The sequence below is a fragment of the Colossoma macropomum genome, unplaced genomic scaffold (genome assembly GCF_904425465.1).
Source record: "Colossoma macropomum unplaced genomic scaffold, Colossoma_macropomum, whole genome shotgun sequence".
Lineage (NCBI taxonomy): Eukaryota > Metazoa > Chordata > Actinopteri > Characiformes > Serrasalmidae > Colossoma > Colossoma macropomum.
This window is the reverse complement of record NW_023495965.1, coordinates 1,110,001-1,124,425: the sequence shown is the minus strand read 5'-3', so window position 1 is coordinate 1,124,425 and position 14,425 is coordinate 1,110,001. Positions and strand designations below refer to the sequence as shown.

Below are 14,425 nucleotides of genomic sequence, written 5' to 3'. Positions count from 1 at the left end.
GCTTGCTCTTAGCTCTAGCTGCTCTCTAGCTCCACCTGCTGGAGGAACTGGGCAGCTTTAAGTGACTAAAGTGGGCTAGAGGGGTATAAAGCCCCCCAGCATTGGGCTGTGGAGCAGTGGAGCTGCGTTCTCTGGAGTGATGGAGCTCCATCCAGTACCTTTGGCTCACTTCCATTATATTACACTTATCTGAGTTATACTGCCCTTTTCCGATTCACAGGTCATCTCGCTCCCTAAACGTCGGCCTCTTATCTTACGCAGATGATTAGACAGTCATTATCACAGAGCAGAGGTCGGTGTAAAGTCATCCAGAGATCAGTAAGAGCAAATGTAACAGCAGCTTACAGGTCAGAGGTGTCGGATCTTGGTCCTGTCCACCTGTCCAGCATGTTTTAGTCTTTTCCTACAGTGATATCTTCATTTTGCCTTTTCACAGGGCGTCTTAATGAGCTGACGAGTCGAGTCAGGAGTGTTAGAACCGACAATACACAAACAATGTGGAAAATAACCCTGGAAATCAGCCACAGTGGACCTTCTGTGACTCAATACAACCTTCATTTCATGCACGACACAAAGGGACAAATGCAAGCACTTGCTCAAGTGGACCATCTAGGGGGTCCTGAGGACCACTGACACTGGAGAACCATTTTAGCTCCCGAAAGAACCAAGTATGTAAAAGAGACGTGTACGAAATCATTTACCTTTTTGAGGGTTCTTTCTGGAACATCTAGATTCTTTAAACGTTTAAAAGGTTCCTCACACTGACACTTCTCATTTGACAAAAATGGTTCTCTGAAACAGTCGTTCTCAAACTGGTTCTCAGACCCCAGCTGGTGCAGATTTTTGCTCCAACCATCCATTAAAAGGTTCAAAAATAGTTATCACACATTTTTAAGAGTGATGTCCTACAGAAAGCTGATTATGTCTGCTAACATTCTGATATAAAAACTCAGCGGCTTAGATGAACAGCAGACATAATCATATTAAAGTAACTAAAATAATTAAATGATCATTTCTCTCTTTGGGAGAGGTTTCAGAAAGAGGGCTTGGAATAAGTGTTCACACAAAAAAACACAGCTGAGCTCAAAGAACAGGGGAAGTCCACAGAGTTAATATTGCTACATTATTAAATGATGTAAACAGACTCGTTCAGAGCGGCTCAGAGTCGTTCAGAGTGGTTTGGTGTGAAACGCTCTGTTCTAGATAAACTTACCGAGTCAGAACTGTTCACAGTGGTGGTGATAGGAACCAGACGTCCACCTCTAAAAGCTCCCTCACAGAAAGTTCCTACATGAAATGGTTATGAATTCACTGTCTGATGACTGAGACACTGTTTTATGATCGTTTAGAGAACTTAAACTCCATTCATGGTGGAGGGATACATAACATGTAGGGGATAGAGACTGTGTAGAGTGGGTATATATTGAGTATATAGAGTATGTAGAGTGGTTATATATTGATTATATAGAGTATGTAGAGTGGGTATATATTGAGTCTGTAGAGTATGTAGAGTGGGTATATATTGAGTCTGTAGAGTTTATAGAGTGGGTATATATTGAGCATATAGAGTATATAGAGTGGGTATATATTGAGTCTGTAGAGTATGTAGAGTGGATATATACTGAGTCTGTAGAGTATGTAGAGTGGGTATATATTGAGCATATAGAGTATATAGAGTGGGTATATATTGAGTATATAGAGTATGTAGAGTGGGTATATATTGAGTCTGTAGAGTATGTAGAGTGGGTATATATTGAGCATATAGAGTATATAGAGTGGGTATATATTGAGTCTGTAGAGTATGTAGAGTGGATATATACTGAGTCTGTAGAGTATGTAGAGTGGGTATATATTGAGCATATAGAGTATATAGAGTGGGTCTATATTGAGCATATAGAGTATATAGAGTGGGTATATATTGATTATATAGAGTATGTAGAGTGGGTATATATTGAGTCTGTAGAGTATGTAGAGTGGGTATATATTGAGCATATAGAGTATATAGAGTGGGTATATATTGAGTCTATAGAGTATGTAGAGTGGATATATATTGAGTATATAGAGTATGTAGAGTGTGTATATATTGAGCATATAGAGTATGTAGAGTGGGTATATACTGAGCATATAGAGTATGTAGAGTGTGTATATATTGAGTATACAGAGTATGTAGAGTGTGTATATATTGAGTCTGTAGAGTCTGTAGAGTGGGTATAAATTGAGCATATAGAGTATGTAGAGTGGGTATATATTGAGTATATAGAGTATGTAGAGTGTGTATATATTGAGCATATAGAGTATGTAGAGTTGGTATATATTGAGCATATAGAGTATATAGAGTGTGTATATATTGAGCATATAGAGTATGTAGAGTGGGTATATATTGAGTATATAGAGTATGTAGAGTGTGTATATATTGAGTCTGTAGAGTATGTAGAGTGGGTATATATTGAGCATATAGAGTATATAGAGTGTGTATATATTGAGTCTGTAGAGTATGTAGAGTGGGTATACATTGAGCATATAGAGTATATAGAGTGTGTATATATTGAGTCTGTAGAGTATGTAGAGTGGGTATATATTGAGTATATAGAGTATGTAGAGTGTGTATATATTGAGCATATAGAGTCTGGTATAGTTAGAGCGATTAAAGTGAGTATGTTATGCAGTTCTGGTGACTCTGCTTCTTTATGTGGTGCAGTTTTAGTGCAGACTGGAAATCTCTGTGGACAGTGCTGTGCTGCCATCTAGTGGTCATTGTAATGATTACACTAAATAATTGCATTATTGCATATTCTTTGCATAATTTTACTCATAAAAGCAAGATAGAAAAACATAAATGAAATTAGAAATATAATTAAAGTTTTTCCTTTGTTTTCCTAATTTCTTTAGAGTGAGTGAGTGAGTGAGGGAGTGAGTGAGGGAGTGAGTGAGGGAGTGAGGGAGTGAGTGAGTGAGTGAGGGAGTGAGGGAGTGAGTGAGTGAGTGAGGGAGTGAGTGAGGGAGTGAGTGAGTGAGGGAGTGAGGGAGTGAGTGAGTGAGTGAGGGAGTGAGGGAGTGAGTGAGTGAGTCAGTGAGAGAATGAGTGAGTGAGTGAGTGAGTGAGTGAGGGAGTGAGTGAGTGAGGGAGTGAGTGAGGGAGTGAGTGAGTGAGTGAGTGAGGGAGTGAGGGAGTGAGTGAGTGAGTCAGTGAGAGAATGAGTGAGTGAGTGAGTGAGTCAGTGAGAGAATGAGTGAGTGAGTGAGTGAGTGAGTGAGGGAGTGAGGGAGTGAGTGAGTGAGTCAGTGAGTGAGTGAGTGAGTGAGTGAGTGAGGGAGTGAGTGAGTGAGGGAGTGAGGGAGTGAGTGAGTGAGTGAGTGAGGGAGTGAGGGAGTGAGTGAGTGAGTCAGTGAGAGAATGAGTGAGTGAGTGAGGGAGTGAGGGAGTGAGTGAGTGAGTGAGTGAGGGGGTGAGGGGGTGAGTGTGTGTATGTGGTCTTTCCGGTGTGTATAGTGTTTACAGTGTGTGTACTGTGTGTGGTCTGTGTGTGTTATGTGATATTAGCTCAGATCTGGGTTTAGATGGGGGGTCTAATAGAGGGGGGATTGTTAGGATTTTAAGCCCAAACTTAAGCGCTCTAATTCAGCCGAGACCAACCTGCTCTCTCTCCTCTGACCGGTCCTTTCCCACATATAGGTCACCTAATCCCTGTAGGGCTCAGTCCACCCCCCCAACTCCCCCCAAGAAGGATTAACAGACAGAGCATCAGCAGAACCAGCTGAGCACCACAATAAACTCAAACTGCAGATATTTTCTGAAATTCAAATGAACCGCCTAAAGTATCATAGCAACCACCTAGCAACCACCTGACAACTGTCTAGCAACACCCTAGCAACATAGCAACCACCTGGAACACCATCGTAACTGCTGTTTGCTAATTCTATTTAGTATTTTGAAAAGAGGAATTCCACCAATTATTCAAGTTTCCTCCATAATTCAGTGTGTGGGGTGTAAATGTGTATTTTATATATTATATATATATTCTAGAGATTTTTATTACCTTCATTATAGATGCTAATTTTAGCTATTTTAAGTTTAGTCTGATATTATTTTTATAAAATCCTTATAATTAAAATGTATTTAAATTAAAACTTCATTCTGAATTTTAATTTTATTAGAATTTAATTGTTTTGGATTTAAATTTTTACAGTTTTATTCAGGATTTTTTAAACTAAATTCATTTTATAATCTCTATCGTTTCCCACTGATAATCTGAAAGAGCACCATCATCATATAAGAATAATTATATATTTATCTAGTACACAGTTGCTTTTATATTATTGAATTACTGTGTGTCTTGTAGCAGGAGTAGCTCACAGTGAACCCGCCTACAGGGGGCGCCGTATTTGCGCTGTTTATGTTGGGATCCGCTCCTAAAGAGCCTGCGGGGGGCTGCCCCCAGACCCTTTGTGTAAAACAGGGAGCCGTGTGGTTGGCGTGTTAAAAGGCTCTTTTCATGCGGGCCGTAAAGCGATGCCGGGTGTTTCCTGGCCGCTCCGCGCCGGGACGTCTCCGGTTTACTCCAGGGATCCGCGGAGCGAGGGAGCGAGGAGAAAGGGAGGCAGCTGGGCACTGGGAGCGAGGGATGAATGGAGGAAAGGAGAGAACTCTGAGAAACCACAAACAAACAAAGGTGTTGTCTCCTGTTGATGCTGTCGTTCTTCCCCTTAATCCCAACTCAGGGCACCAAATAATCCAGCGGTGCCTTAAAGCGATAGTCCCCCACCCCCACCACCCTCCCCCACCTTACCCCACCACCTGCCCCCCCACTTTACCCCACATACAGTCCAGCAGCCAAGACGAGTTTGTTTCTGTACCCTCTTAAAGAAGATGGTTCTTTAAGGGTTCTAAGTAAAGACAGTGATTCTGTACAGAACCATGAACACCCAAAGAACCATTTGCATGCTTACGGTTCTTTGCATGGTGAAACGGTTCTTTAGATTGGATCTATAAAGCACCAAAAAGGGTTCTTCTGTTGTTACGATGTAAAGCTTGTAGCAGTAGCAGAACATGTTTTTGTGCTATATAGATCCCTTTTCAAAAAGGTGCTGTATAGAACCATAAACAACACATTCTCCATCAATCTGAAGAACCATTTCACCGTGCAGAGAACCTTAAGCATGCAAATGGTTCTTTGAGTGTTCATGGGCCTGTATAGAATCATTGACCTTACTAAAGAACCTTGCAGAACCATCTTTTTTCAGAGTGTAGTTTTAACTGTGGAATGAGAACAAATAATGGAAACTTGTACCCCACCAATTAGCATGGTGCTAACTAACGGGCCCCAGGGGAAGTCCATCCGTTTTTCAAAATTCTTGTATAATTTCTGAGTTTCATTCAAATCAGTATGATGTAATGCTGACATCTTCACTCTGACACCAATTACTGCCTCAGTACCGTCTTTTAACACACAGACTGAAAGTGGGCGTGGCTTAAAGCAGAAATGAAGGCTGATAGTGGGTAAATTTACTGATTAAGAAGTGTTATTGAAGATAATGACATGAATACTGAATGTAATTCAGACAGCAAACGTCTCGTCTGACAGACAGCAATTAAATTAGGGGTGAAACTCACCTCTAATCAGTATTGACAGGGTTTTAAACCAGGAGTACAGCTGAGAAGCGAGAAGCACAGCGATCTTTTACTGATAAACAAAATAAGGACATTAAAATACAGGAAGGTGCTTTTTCAGCTGCACTGATTTAGAAATAATAGAATGGATTATAATTAAACTACAACAAATAATGAACTAATTTATGGCTGGAATACAGTTTTAAGGCTTTCAAATGTAAAAAATGATTCTGAATGGTAGTGAAATGTGAGTTTTGATGATGCACTGAATCATTTATAAATGAATCAAACTAAATAGTAGTGAAATGTGAGAATCGATGATACACTGAATTGTTTAAAAAAGAATCAAACTGAGTGGTGGTGGAACATAGGATTTGATGGTGCACTGAATCATTTCCTAGAGAATCAAATTGAATAGTGGTGAAATATAAGAGTTAACCTGTGATGGACTGGCGAACTGTCCAGGGTGTATCCTGCCTTCCGCCCAATGACAGCTGGGATAGGCTCCAGCACCCCACTGCGACCCAGAAGGATAAGCGGTTTAGATGATGTATGTATGTATGTATGTATGTATGTATGTATGTATAAGAGTTAATGATGCACTGAATCATTTATAAAAGAATCAAACTGAATAGTGGTGAAATTTGAGATGATGGTGCACTGAATCATTTATAAATGAATCAAACTGAATAGTAGTGAAATGTGAGAATCGATGATGCACTGAATTGTTTAAAAAAGAATCAAACTGAGTGGTGGTGGAACATAAGATTTGATGGTGCACTGAATCATTTCCTAGAGAATCAAATTGAATAGTGGTGAAATATAAGAGTTAATGATGCACTGAATCATTTATAAAAGAATCAAACTGAATAGTAGTGAAATGTGAGAATCGATGATGCACTGAATCATTTATAAAAGAATCAAACTCAATAGTGGTGAAATTTAAGATATGATGGTGCACTGAATCATTTTTCAAGTTTTGAAGTTTTTGAAGAGTTTTATTGTCATATGCACAGCAGAAACAGGCAGTTACACTGTGCAATGAAATTCTTACTTCGCTGTTCCTCCATTCACCAAATATAATCTTAAAAAAAAAGAAATATAAAAAATATATATTAAATACACAGAATAAGTAGAAATAAACTACTAACAATGGTAAAAAAGTAAAAAAAGTAGTTATTTGTGCAAAGTTGAAAGAAGAAATTAAAGTTACGTGTGCGTATGTGAAAGTATGTACAGCAGCGGTCCATAAGGTGCATGTTGCAGATGTAAACAGTCGTAATATTATTTAGAATATTTAGATTCTATGGTTCACTGAATCATTTTTTCTTAAAGGACTGGACTAAATGGTGGTGAAATGTGAGATTTTAAAATGCACTAAATCATTTCCTAAACAATCACATTGAATGATATTTAGATTCTATGGCTCACTGAATCATTTCTTAAAGAATCAGACTGAATGGTGGTGATATGTGAGATTTGATGGTGCACTGAACCATTTATCAAAGAATCAAACTAAACGATGGAGAAACGTAAGATTCTATGCTGCACTGAATCATTTCTTAAAGAATCAAACTAAATGGTGGTCAAATATTACAGAATCAAACTAAATGAAAGGATCTAACTAAGAATTTAAGAAATAGAGATTTAGGAATTAAAGGAACTGAACTGTTTGGTGGTGAAACGTGAGATTTGATGCTGCACTGAATCGTTTCCTGAAGAATCGTGAGGTCAGAGATTTACACTCTGTAATAATCAGCATCAGTAGGCGCTGTGTAAACTGAAGCTTCTCTCAGTGGGATTGCGCAATCACCGAGGGAAACCTGTTCAGGATTAACGGCCAGAGGAAACGCTGGGGGGAGGAGGGGGGTGCATTTTTACCCACAGCCTCATCCAGCGCGCGCGCACACACACACACACACACACACACACACACACACACACACACTCACACACACCCTGTGTCAGAGTCAGTATGCAGTGGGCTCTACACTCAGCAACTTCTTAAAGGGAAACTTTTACAACTTACACCTTTAAAAATTAGGACTACTTTGAGTCTGTCGTGGGGTAAGTCATCACCACCTCTGTCTTCTGTCGAGTCACGTTCATCCAGTTTAATGTACACTAAATTTTCATAATCTCTGTATAACTCAGTGTGTGAGGTGTAATCAGAGTGATTCAGAGAGGTTTGGTGTGAAATGGTTCAGATGTCTTTACAGTGGTGGTGATAGGAACCAGGGGTCGCCATGACTACAACACAGATATAGACATTTTATTTACTATCCAGAACCACCAGTGAACCTACACGAGTCTTCTGAGTCTATATGGAATGTTGATGATGGAAAATAGTGGAAAATCTGAAATAATAAGTTTTCTTTGGGGACTATTTTGCCTCACAGCGCCCTGCATGTATCCCTCCACCATGAATGGAGTTTAAGTTCTCTAAACTAACATAAAACAGTGTCTCAGACATCAGGCAGTGAATTCATAACCATTTACTGTAGGAACTTTCTGTGAGGGAGCTTTTAGAGGTGGACGTCTGGTTCCTATCACCACCACTGTGAACAGTTCTGACTCGGTAAGTTTATCTAGAACAGAGAACCACTCTGAACCACTCTGTTTACATCTTACCCACTTAACTATAGACATTTCTTCCAATCAGTGGAGTTTCTCTTTCAATACAATTTAATTACTAGCTAATATGCTAATGTAATGCTAATAGTTTACGTCTACTGATGTATTGCTGCTCTCACTTCTCACTTCTTTGAATTTTCAGCTCCACCTTAAATGATGCAGCTCTTACATTGAGGCACCTGACGCTTCAGCATGTAACAGCTGCAGCATTTAAGGTGGAGCGGCTAATTTGAATAAGTCTAAGTAGTTTCTATGATGACGCACTAAGTGGTTCCTCTGAACCCCTACAGGAGCTTTTAGTCAACACTGGGTTTCGGGAGCTCCTTTTACTTCTATGTGGACCATCATTTCATCAGCCTGCTGGAGGATGGCTTTACTCTGCTCGACTCTACCCACTTCTGCTTGTTTCAGTGGGTTGGCTAACGGTCTGCAGGGCGAAAGCTGCAGGAGGAAATGCTCTCAAAGTGCCTGGGGCGGCGTGATGAATAGAGGAAGTGTGAGGAGTCACGCTAGATCGAGCTAGAGGCGAAGGGTGCGTGCTTTTTAACAGTTTTCACTATTTAGCTTTGACCACAGCAGCCATAGAGTTATCTAGATATTCTTAACTATATGGGTGTTTATACCTTTAACTGTATAGATTTACCTATCATGGCTTTACCTTTAACTATATAAATTTAGCTATAGCACATTCAGCCATACTATAGTGTCTATACCTTTAACGATAACCCTATAGCTGTAGTGCTTATAGTTTTAACTATATAGCTTCAACTATAGCCTTTATATAGTTTAAACAATATACGTTTATCTAAAGCGCTGATTTTCTTAACTGCTCTGCTTTTAATTATAGTGTTTATAGCTGTAACTATATACCTTTAACTGTAGTGCCTACTGCTATAACTATAATAGCTCTATCTATAGTGTTCATAGCTTCAACTGTATAACTTAAACTATAGTGCCTATAGCTTCAGCTATATAACTTTAAATATAGTGCTTATGGTTTTAGTTATATAATTTTAACTAAAGTGCCAATAACTTTAGCTAAATAACTGTAGTGCTTATAGCTTTAACTGTATAACTTTAACTATAGTGCCTATAGCTTTAGCTATATAACTGTAGTGTTTATGGCTTTAGCTACATAACTTTAAATATAGTGCTTATAGCTTTAGCTATGTAACTTTAACTATAGTGCCTATTGCTATAACTATATAGCTCTAACTATAGTGTTTGTAGCTTTAACTGTATAACTTTAACTATAGTGCCTATAGCTTTAGCTATATAACTGTAGTGTTTATGGTTTTAGCTACATAACTTTAACTATCGTGCCTGTAGCTTTAGCTATACAGCTACAACTATAGTGCTTATAGTTTTAGATATATAACTTTAACTATAGTGCCTATTGCAATAGCTATATAGCTCTAACTGTATTGTTTATAGCTTTAACTGTATAACTTTAACTAGAGTGCCAGTAGCTTCAGCTATATAGCCTTCACCATAGTGCGTATGGCTTTAGCTATATAACTTTAACTATATTGCCTATAGCTTTAGCTATATAGCTCTAACTATAGTGTTTATGGCTTTAGCTATATAGCCTTAACTATAGCACATATAGCTTTAGCAATATAGCCTTAAATATAGCCTTAAATACAGAGCCTGTAGCTTTATAACTTTGACTATCATACCTGTAGCCTTAACTCGTGTTTATAGCTTTAGCTGTATAGCTTTATCTATAGTATCCATACCTTTCTCTGCAGAAGAACCTTCAGACTATGATGCCCACAATGCACCACAGCAGCGTGTACTGACCCCATCCGCCAGACCATGTTCTCCGGACCCTAAAGGATGTGACCGGACCGCTTCACTGTCTTCAGGATGACCATGAGGAGGCTCTGTCGGGCCCTGCCTTTGGCCCTGGTGACCACCTGCGTCTTCGGCGTTTTCCTGCATTTGCAGATGCGCACCAAGGACAGCCCGAAGCTCCCCAGTGAAGGGATGCAGGGGAGGAAAAAACCTCTGAGGCTACAGGACATTTTCATCGCCGTGAAGACCACGGGCCGTTTCCACGGCAGCCGCCTCGCACTGCTGCTGGACACATGGATATCCAAGACCAAGGGGCATGTGAGTACCCTTATTCAGTCTGTATGCACTTTCAGACACAGCGTGGTGCAAATGGTGCACTGCTGCTCATGTCTGTTTCCTAGCAACCGACCATACACACACAGCTGAAACGTAAAAAACATATAATCAAAATCACGTTAAAATGTGAGTTAAGCTGCTGTTACTGATGTAAAAAAGACCAAACAGAACTAAAGTGTGATAAACTGTGAGTTGTGAATACTGTGAGAGCGCCCCCTGCTGTTTATCAGAGCGCCGCCGCTCCCCAGTTTCAGTCTCCATTTCCCAAACGCTTTAGCTGAGCGCGCTAACGTTACTCCTCCTAATAAACAGACACACGTTCAGCTCCGTCTCCTCATTATTCACCACCATCACTGTAATATTTCATCATCAACATTAACACACGAAGGTGATCAGAGGGGCGGTGGAGATCGAGTCTGCAGCGTCTGAGATCTTTAAAACGCAGAGTTAGAAAAGAAAATCATCTCACAGTGAAAGCAGCGTTTTACAGTAGAGATAAATGGAGCTCATTATGCTGGTAGTGAACTATGCTGCTGACTCAGCTGCCTAAAAACCATAGAAACGGACCTTAAACAGAAGTGAGGACCCTGTTGGGGTTCATCCTAAAGTTAGGACAGGATTTAGGAGGTTTAGTCTAGTTAGGATGTTTGTGTGATGCTGTTTTCTGATCTGGAGTTCATGATGAGATCATGAAGGTAGGAACTGTACAGTGCTTTGCATCATATTGTAGTGAATTACATTGCATCGTATTGTTTTACATCATTTTGTATCATATTTTAGCATATCTTATTGAATTACTTTGTATTATATATTGATTTACAATATATTGTTGCATGCTGCATTGGCACACAATATATATCACATCACAATGTATTATAATATATATTGCATGACATTATAATATAGCATTTTCTTGTATCACAGAGAATCACACTGTATTGTAACACACTTATTTGTATTGAGTTGTAGTGAATTATATTATATTGTAATGCATCCTATGGCATATTGTATTCAAGTCGTATCACATGTAATTCTAACATATCGCGTCGTATCACATCAAATTACATTGCAGTGATATATTAGAAAGCATTATATTACATTATATTATACTGTATCACATCTTATTACATCAAATCACTTCACACTGTATTGTAACCTCGCAAAACGAGCTCATTAGCATCAGCAGCTCAAACACCAACTCAGAAACGAGTGATCATCACCCAGACTGTGTTTAAAACCCACCTGTTAGACACCGAGACCCCTGAGTGAGTCACTGTACAGTATTTAGACTCCAAATGACTTAATTCTGAGATTATTTGTGTTATAATAAACTAAGACGGACATCTTTTAGCTGGACGTTGTCTGCGTGGTGCCTGGACAGCGTTTCTACAGGCACATTCTCTCTCTATTGTGCTCTTATCTCTGAGTGGCTTGTCAAAGTAAATTCCCAACATGCAGCTTAACATGCAGCACTGAAGAGCGTCCACCACTCTAAATATACGAAGGCCGGTCAGATTGGCTGGACGCTGGCCAGTCCAGCAGCCTTGACAGATAGCGGAGGTGTCGGGAAAGCTTCATTTGGCCGAAGTGCTGTCGAATAAAACTGATGCCATGTCTTCCATTTAGAGTGAAGAGAAGGGGAACGATGATCAATTTCACTTTAATAACGTTTCTTTTGTTACAGTTAAATCAAATATATGCTAAATACGTTTGAAGAGTCACATAAAAGCCTCACCACATCTGCAGGTTTAAAACTAGAAGCTTCAAAAGAACAAGAGCGGATTGTTATCTGTGTTTTAGGCAGTGTGTGAAACACCCCCTGGTACTCGAGGATCCCATGTTGGCTGGTTACTCCAGCGGCTAACTGCTAAAGTGTCTGTTTTATCAGCTGTTCTCCTGTAGAGTCTCTGTTCTAGTGCGGTTCTGCGCTCTTCCTCACAGTAACTGAGATCTTCCTCGTCTCCTCTTCTGTCTTCAGTGTGTGAAATGAGGAACAGTCACTCTTCACTCCAAACTCTTGGGAAACTGGGCGAGTTTTCAGATTTACAGATCTGCTGCAGCTCATTGGAAAGTTTTTCAGAGGAATCCAGGCAGAGTTACAGTTTCTAGGCTATGAAGGACCAACTGGGTGAACCAGTCTGCTACAGCGCCACCCTGAGGCAGAGCAGTGCTACAGCTCTAGTTAGTTAAGATCACCAGAGACAGAAGCTGATTGTGGGGGAAGCAGATAAACAATCTGAATTTGGGTGCCTGTTTTTATTACGGATAGCATAACATCATAATATGTTTCTTTTCAGGGACCCCCAGAGTTTTGATTTGGAGACATTCAGGGGGTAATTCTGCACCTTGGGTTTAGGGTACCGTTACCCACTAAAAGACTCTAACGCGTTTACCACCTGCTGCTCGTCACACAGTAACACTGAACACTGACTGCGGTCTTGAATTTAACATGCAGCCAAGTCACGTTGTGTACCTTCCCAATATCTATGGCTATGAATAAACAGACTCTTTTGTTTTTTGGCACTTTCCCCAGTTTTCTTTCTTACTTTGTCAATTCCATTCCCACCCACTTGCCCAGTCTTCCCCAATCACAAGACGCCACCAACTCTAGGAGGGTAAAGCCTTCATCTTTTCAAACTGCTGCTAAAGCACTGCTGCTTGGAGGAGACCCATAGCTGCTAATTATGTTATGTTAGCCTGTGCTGTCTGGCATCTCGCTGAGTGATGGGGAGAGGGAGGACAATCCTACAGAGAGAGAGAGAGAGAGAGGGCAGTGATGATCTCTTGAATTCCTGGTTATGGATGAATGTGGAATCACCGTGGGTCAAACTCATGATCTCCTGATAATAGGGCCAATGCTTAGACGCAACTCAGGAGCCATTTTTTTGGCAAATTCCTCTGGGTTAGCAGTGCTTTTAGCCATGGAGACCATATTTGCCTCTCTTTCTCTCTAATGAGCGAATCCAGCATTTCTTCAAAAATTCTTTAGGTTCTCCATCTGGAGATAACAGCCCTCACTGTGGTTCGCTGGAGCTCCAGAGCTTAAAATGGCTTTGTAACCCTCTCCAGACGTATCTATTTCCATAACTGTCTTTCTTCTGGAATTTCATTTGAGCGCAGGACAGCGTGCTGCTTGTCGAGACCTCTTACCCTGCATTCACACCGGCAGTGACGTGGCAAAGCGGCCAGACGTCATTCATTTTCAATTAGAGATGTCATTTCCAGTGGCAGGAGGTGGCGCAAACATTGGAGTTTAACTTTATTCAAATAAGGATGAGGCGATTACCAATAAGAACGGAGCATTGAGCAGCGTGGTTTGCACTTTATCTCCGCCACTGTGAAACAGTGCGCTCTGTTTTTGGTTCCTAGATAATGGTTCCTACTAGATGGACAGTAGTTACTAAGACCAAATACTGTTTTCCCTCACATACTAACTTCACAGACACGGTGATCAAATAGCGCAGAAGTGATTTCTCACCAGGATTTTTAATTCTAGCGGGAATGCATCTGATTTGTGTTTGGTGTCAGTGAAACCACGGCAACCAACAGTCTGCTTGAGTTCAGAAACGCCCACAGGCGATGAGCGACCAGTGATTTGGGGTGACGAAGCAAAAGGTCGCTGCCGGTGTGAACGCAGGGTTAGCCTTGGCTGGAAATGTTCTATTTAAGTGGTATTTTAACAGACTGGCAGTAACCGAGCCTGTGGGTCTGCATTAACTGGTCTCAGGTGTGTCTTTGTATTGAATTTGATTTTGTTTAAAGTTCTGAAACAACAATTTGGGTCAAATATGAAACAGTAGAAGAGATCCGGGGGTGCAGATACTTTTTCACAGCCCTGTAGAACAATGCAAATGAAGGAATAGAGTCTGTTTTCAGTCCAGGTGTTAGTGTTTCAGTGAGGTGTGTCTGTGTGTGTGTGTGTGTGTGTGTGTGTGTGTGTGTGTGTGTGTGTGTGTGTTTGCACAGGAAACAGCAATGTGTGTGATAACAGAAACAGGAAGTTCTTCTGACAGAGAGAGGAAGTGTACCAAGACAGGAAGTGGAGCAAAG

At 40.4% G+C, this 14,425-nt stretch overlaps 1 protein-coding gene across 1 annotated transcript in view; it reads left to right on the top strand.

The window, feature by feature from the left end:
* Positions 1-7,565: 7,565 nt before the first annotated feature.
* mfng (MFNG O-fucosylpeptide 3-beta-N-acetylglucosaminyltransferase) overlaps positions 7,566-14,425 on the top strand; it is a 17,601-nt gene continuing 10,741 nt past the window's right edge. Inside the window, exons 1-3 of the mRNA XM_036564329.1 lie at positions 7,566-7,675; positions 8,533-8,774; positions 9,994-10,357. Coding sequence (XP_036420222.1) covers positions 10,112-10,357 — 246 coding nt within the window. The 5' untranslated portion in view covers positions 7,566-7,675; positions 8,533-8,774; positions 9,994-10,111. The remainder of the gene's footprint in view (positions 7,676-8,532; positions 8,775-9,993; positions 10,358-14,425) is intronic.